Source organism: Nannobrachium achirus (genome assembly GCF_963921795.1).
Source record: "Nannobrachium achirus genome assembly, chromosome: 13".
Lineage (NCBI taxonomy): Eukaryota > Metazoa > Chordata > Actinopteri > Myctophiformes > Myctophidae > Nannobrachium > Nannobrachium achirus.
The window spans coordinates 38,853,114-38,859,697 of NC_137833.1; the positions used below are offsets into that span (position 1 = coordinate 38,853,114).

The 6,584-nt window shown below is 43.5% G+C and overlaps 1 protein-coding gene across 1 annotated transcript; it reads left to right on the forward strand.

The window, feature by feature from the left end:
* Positions 1 to 742: 742 nt before the first annotated feature.
* LOC308297294 (G-protein coupled receptor 26-like) lies at positions 743 to 6,061 on the forward strand (the record flags this gene model as incomplete). Its single annotated transcript, XM_080740707.1, has 3 exons — positions 743 to 1,419; positions 4,686 to 4,799; positions 5,695 to 6,061. The coding sequence occupies 3 exons, from the start codon at positions 743 to 745 to the stop codon at positions 6,059 to 6,061; spliced, it is 1,158 nt and encodes a 385-aa protein (XP_080596833.1).
* Between the last annotated feature and the right edge of the window lie 523 nt (positions 6,062 to 6,584).

The following is a 6,584-nucleotide window of genomic DNA, read 5'->3' on the forward strand; positions in this document are numbered from 1 at the left end:
AAAACAACATAGGCCTACAGAAGAATGCACAATAATAGTAATATTCATTATCAATTGTGATTTTTATGTGGATAGTTTGTGTGATATACTTCCACGACTAAAGTAGCCAGTACTCCCAAGTGTATGTTACTAAAATAAAATGCTATTGTTGTTCAGCATGACATTTGAGACATCAGTCTATAGCACCTGCAGCCACGCAATCGCGCCCTGTTTCTATTTTTATCCAACAATCTATTTTTGGCTTACTTAGTGCCAAATACGTGTGCATGAGCGTATGTCGCACTTAGGCTCAGACAAGCGATATAAGCATAACAAGACAGACCCAGAGCGTGGGACACACATCTGTGAGAGTGTGAGTTTTTGCAAAGCTGTCCACCAATTCAATGCGCAATTGCGCAACGCTTTGCACCGTGGCAGATTGCAGGGTTACTTGAGAATGAGAACCCACTATAACTTCACATCCTGCCTTGGCTTTATTTTAAACTGATTTCCAACTTTAATTTACGATTACGGCGAGCACACTGGATGCTTTTCCTGCTGCCAAGTCATACACGCTGTTTTGGGGACGCCGTGCCATCAGTTGAAACTTGGGAGTGACAACGCATTGGATCTCTATATGTTGTAACTGGAGTGCACGATGCTACTTCACAGCGAGGCTGTGGAGTGTGGGTACAGCGATCAGATAAGTCTGGTGGTGTCTCTGGATATCTGAGACGCAGCTGCGGGACGCCAGCAGCGCACCATGCTGCCCGCAGCAGCGGACATCGCTGCCTCCGTGCTGGTCGCGGGGATCATCGCGGTGTCGCTGCTGTCCAACGTCGTGGTGCTGATCTGCTTCCTCTACAACCCGGAGATCCGCAGACAAGTGCCGGGGCTTTTCATCCTCAACCTGACGCTCTGCAACCTGTTGCTGAGCGTGTCCAACATGCCGCTGACTCTGGCCGGGATCATAACCGCGGGCCACCCGGGAGGCAGCGGCCTGTGTCAGATAGCGGGATTCCTCGACACTTTCCTCACCACGAACTCCATGCTCAGCATGGCAGCGCTGAGCATCGATAGGTGGGTGGCCGTGGTGTTCCCTCTGAGCTACCACTCCAGGATACGGCACCGGGACGCAGTGGTGGCGCTGGGATACACGTGGATCCACTCGCTGTGCTTCTCGGCCGTGGCCAGCTGCCTTTCCTGGGTGGGATACCACCAGCTTTACGCGTCGTGCACGCTCTGCAACGCGAGGGCGACCGGCGCCAGGACGCAGTATATCGTCTTCACGGTGGCTTTACACTCTCTCACGTTCCTCCTCACCCTGGTCGTGTTGTGCGTAACGTACCTCAAGGTGCTGAGAGTGGCGAGGTTTCACTGCAAACGCATCAACGTGATCACCATGCAGACGCTGGTGCTCCTCGTGGACATTCATCCCAGGTAGCAGGCTGTTATTCGTGAAGTGCATGCATTCATAGTACAGTATTATTCTCTAGGTCGCACATTGTGCTTTACACTAAAGTTGGTTAATTTCAGTGACGGTTGAAACTGTAAAGGATGCGTTATAACTAGGGTTGCCAACTCCCAGAGTTTCAAATACGGGACAGCTCCTTATACCTCTGATGAAACTTATCGGGTATTTTCGGTTATAAAGTTGGCTAAAACGGGTATTTTCCTATATAAAATCATATTTTTCCTTTCACAATATTAATTCGGGTGTCTTTGGGCCATGTCCTATTACCTTAAAATCATGTAGTGTATTTTATTTCTCTCAATTTTCCAAAACATATAGGTCTACCTTAGCCTTACATTAAGACGCATTCTGCCGAGACTTTCGCATTGTGAATTGGGGCGACGGCAGAAAGCGTCTTACCGACTTGTCAGACAGGTCCGGAGTATGGTCTGCAAAACTGCTACTGCGGCTCTACACATGCACACATGCGAGACATATCTTCCGTACAAGTTCTGCAAGGTTTTTGCGACTTGTCCGGAAGCCTTGTTTAATGTATTAGTCCGTATTGTTAAATAAAATGAGTTTTTACCAAGTGTACAGCTTTTCCTCGTTTGCTACAACATTAGCTGCAACAGCGCCCGTTGGTGGCTGGAAGCATTATTGTGCATTCTTCCGTATACACTTACGTCATGTCCTTGTATGAGCGAATGGGGGAATGGATGAACGTCACGTGATAAGTGCAGCCATCTTTAACCAAACCAGAGATGCTAGATTTGGAAAAGACACACACTTGGTAAAAACTCATTTTATTTAACAATACGGACTAATACATTAAACAAGGCTTCCGGACAAGTCGCAATGTCTCGCATGTGTGCATGTGTAGAGCCGCAGTAGCAGTTTTGCAGACCATACTCCGGACCTGTCTGACAAGTCGGTAAGACGCTTTCTGCCGTCGCCCCAATTCACAATGCGAAAGTCTCGGCAGAATGCGTCTTAATGTAAGGCTAGGTCTACCTGGTTCTCATGTCCCCTCTCTCTGGTTACCCAACACTAGTTTAATCATATTGGCATACAGTAATAACCATTAGGTTTTAACAAAATCAACGCATGCTTATGTTATTTCACAAACCAGCCAGTCATCCCATGGCTTATGTTCTGCTTGCTTGCTTGCTTGCTTGCTTGCCTGCTTTTTCACCTTGTTGTTTAGGCTATCACCTATCATGGATTCACGTCTAATCTGTTTGTACACAATCTTCTGTCTCATTAAACAATGTTCTGAGCCGAGTACTGTCGAATGCTCGCTCGCACGCACTCTAGCAGGCAACTTGTGGACTGAACCTACAGCCCATGGGATTGGTGTAGGGGGCGGAGATTGTGTCTTAGCAACACTGTTAATGAGCCAATGAGCTGCCTACAAACAGCGCAGCGCCTCACACAGCAATGGGATGCAGCACTTGTCTCAGAGGAGAGCAGAGTGGAAGCTCACTGACAGGCAGAATCACTGTCATTTCTCAATTAAATCATCCTGTCATTCATATTTATCCCCCAACCTTAAAATACGGGACAAAGAGCGTCCTGTATCAGTTCAATGCGGGACACGTCTTTTAGTTTCCAAAAACGGGACGATCCCGTATTTTACGGGACAGTTGGCAACCCTAGTTATAACCACAACATGTTCAAGTTGCTTGCACTGTCTGGACTTAATTTGTTATGCCCTTTTTCTGCCGTTGAAGGTCAAATAGACTATCTTTCTTGATAAATGTAGTTTGTAGCCAAAAACCACTATCATTCATGTGATCCAAGTTGACTTTGGAATCAAAATGTGCAATGTTGATGGCGTGACCACAGTACATTGGTGGGAAAAGTATACTGAAATGTTAAAGACAACTATCAATACTACAACGTAAAATACTCTCTTATAAGTAAAAGTACATGATTCAAAACGAGTAAAAGCACAACATTGTTGGTAGGCCTATCAATCAAAATTTACTACAAAAGTAACAGTACTCATTATGCAGAATCCCATTGCATTAGTGTGGAGTAGAAGAAAAGTACTGACAATTGGAAATATTCCAGTGAAGTAAAAATACCTCAAGTAAATGTGCTTGGTTACTTTACACCACTGCAGTATCCCTGAGATAGGGGTAGGTCTAATGGGAAATAATACTCATTTCCTTTCCCCAAATGATGTCACAGAATTATATAACCTACGTATAGGGTGAAATTAAACAATAATTGCAGAATCGATAATTAATCTAATACAATTTTAATTCATTGAATAATTGGTTCAGTCAGTGTTACTGCTATATTTATAACGTTACCAAACTATAAATGCTTGTCTTTGTTCATAGGTCTGTCTATTTTAAAAAGAAAGGTTATGTTTCAGACTGCTGGGTGGGTGAGCATACTAAGTAACCTCAATATGTTGTAGGTCTATGTTTGGGTTCAGATAGCTTTGATGCTTTATCCTTTTACCATCATTTTACATCAGAAATACAAATGAAAAATAACAATGTAAAGTCATTCATTATGAAAATAGTTGTTTGTTGCAGCAGTGGTAAAACTAAAATAGCCCTAGATGATTCATTCTGAAACATTCCACCTTTCCTCATATGATCTGCCACTGATCCCGATGTGTTAAATTCTGTCATCATACACATGTCACATGACACACATTATCACGTGTCATCGAGGAATAACAACTCATCACCCAGTCACCAGTTAAGACTGATTCATATGACTATATAATTTAGGCCAGGGGTCTTCAATGTTTTCTGGCCGAGGACCCCTTAGCTGAGAGAGAGATGAAGCAGGGAATCCCACAACCTTTTAGTAGATAGTTTCATCATTTGACAGCACAATCAGTGTATTTTGGATTCATGTCAATTAGTGTTTTCAGATATTTAACCACTTGAACCATCAATAGTTAATAAACTTGACCTTTCACTCTGTTCTTAGTCTGCTCTTTTCCCCCCTCTACACCAAACCTCTTTGCCGTAAATAGCCGATCTACAGCTCTATTATTATTATTATTATTTATTTTATTATTTTATCCATCTGCATGTTGTGATTTGGTGTCAATTTACTTTTTGGACAATCAGTTAGCATGCTTGTTATCTGCATGTCAAAGGGATTTGCACCTCACACCTGATAGCGTCACAAGTGTTTCCCATCTATCACCCCCTCATCTTCATCGTCACCTTCATCTGCCCGTGACCTCTGGGTAGATAATGGTGCACGTGTCGTTTGGCAGTGTTCGGCAGAAATGCCTGGACCAACAGAGGCGGAGGAGACAGCGAGCCACAAAGAAGATCAGCACATTCATTGGCACTTTTGTGGTGTGCTTCACCCCATATGTCATCACAAGGTGAGGTGAGCAGACGTCTGCAGCGACCTGTGTGTGTGTGTGTGTGTGTGTGTGTGTGTGTGTGTGTGTGTGTGTGTGTGTGTGTGTGTGTGTGTGTGTGTGTGTGTGTGTGTGTGTGTGTGTGTGTGCATGTGCATGCGTGTGTTTGTGTGGGTGGCATTCTCGTGTGTGCTTGAATATTTAGGGTGTACTTTCATCTCTTGATTAATGAAGAGATTACATGCTCTCTGTATACTCAACCGGCATTTTAGTTGGACAATCAAATGATTTGGTTCAAGAGGTAGAATAGCCCTCTTCAGTAATTCTTTATGGATGATGATATGTATTACCAGTCACATCTCATCATAATCATAGGAGGTTTAATTGCATCCTCTTCGTAATGAGATAGCTTGTTAGTTTGTGTAATTTCCTCTCCCCGATAGTGAGCCTTGGCAAATGAAGAAAGAGAAACAGTGGGAGGGGAGGGGGAATGAGTCAGAGGTTATATTGGTGACTCATATCAGTATCCCCCATAGTAGAGGTGTTAACCTGTCACAATCTGTTAGATTACCGATATGAAACTGTCAGATGTGGGAGTTTGTGTTCTCATCAGAGCCAGGGTTTCATATTTGGCTCAAGAGCAAGCAAAGTTATTGTAAGAACAGTGTCCCTAAGTGCCTGGATGTACTCGTATTGCAAAAGATATAGGAACCATCATGAATTAATGCTCCCCTAAACAGGGCTGACATTTCAGTGAAGTGGAATATTGTTATTTTCAACATCAAGAGTTTCAAGGGGTTCCTTTAGCTTTTCTTCTACCCTACACTGATAAGTGAAATTGTTCAAATGATGCATTTCACACATGGTGCATGGATGGAGTATGATGTATCTTCTTTTGTCTCTTGTGTGGGGGCAGAATTGTCGAACTCATCTCGTCAGGGACCATAAGCCCTCACTGGGGTGTGCTGACCAAATGTTTGGCCTACAGCAAGGCAGCGAGCGACCCGTTTGTGTACTCCCTCCTGCGACACCAGTACAGGAGCACCTGTAGCCAGCTCGCTAACAAGTTGCTGAAGAGGAGCCCGTTAAACTCTGCCTCTCGCCGGGTGGAGAACGGTACAGCGAAGAGTGACACCAACCCCTCCTCTACCACCACCAACCCAGCTATCACCAACCCAACTATTACCAACCCAACTATCACCAAGCCAACTACTACCAACCCAACTATTACCAATCCCACTATCACTGATCACTCACCTTCCAACGAGTCACCTGTCCAGTGAAGAGATATGGTACACAGTAAGATTCAGTTAAAATGGTAATTTCTACGCTGATTTAAATGAACATTCCTGACTTAAGCCCATCAATCTTCTACCCCAGTTACATTTGACCACTAACAATATTTATGATCAGGACATCGTCACCGTCGGGCAGAAACCTTTTATATCCAAGTTTCACATTTGTATGTTTTTTCGTAATGCCTTGCTTCATCATGCAAGACTGTCGCACAAAACTAGTGAAAATAGCTGATCTACAGTACATACAGTACACACAACGCCTCGAATTGCGAGGCGTTGTGAGCTTGTAGATCAGCTATTTTCATTATTTTAAATCTTTTTTTAAATGATGAATACAAAACAAACGGTTTTGGACATACAGTACAGTACATGGTTTCCACCCGACAACGACGGTATTCTAGCTCTTTCTGTGCCAAATGCCAAAATGGCTCCAAGGTTCATGTGCCACCCATGATTTTTGAAATCTTTTTGAAATTTTTTTAAATGAAAAAAAAAAAAAAAAAAAAAA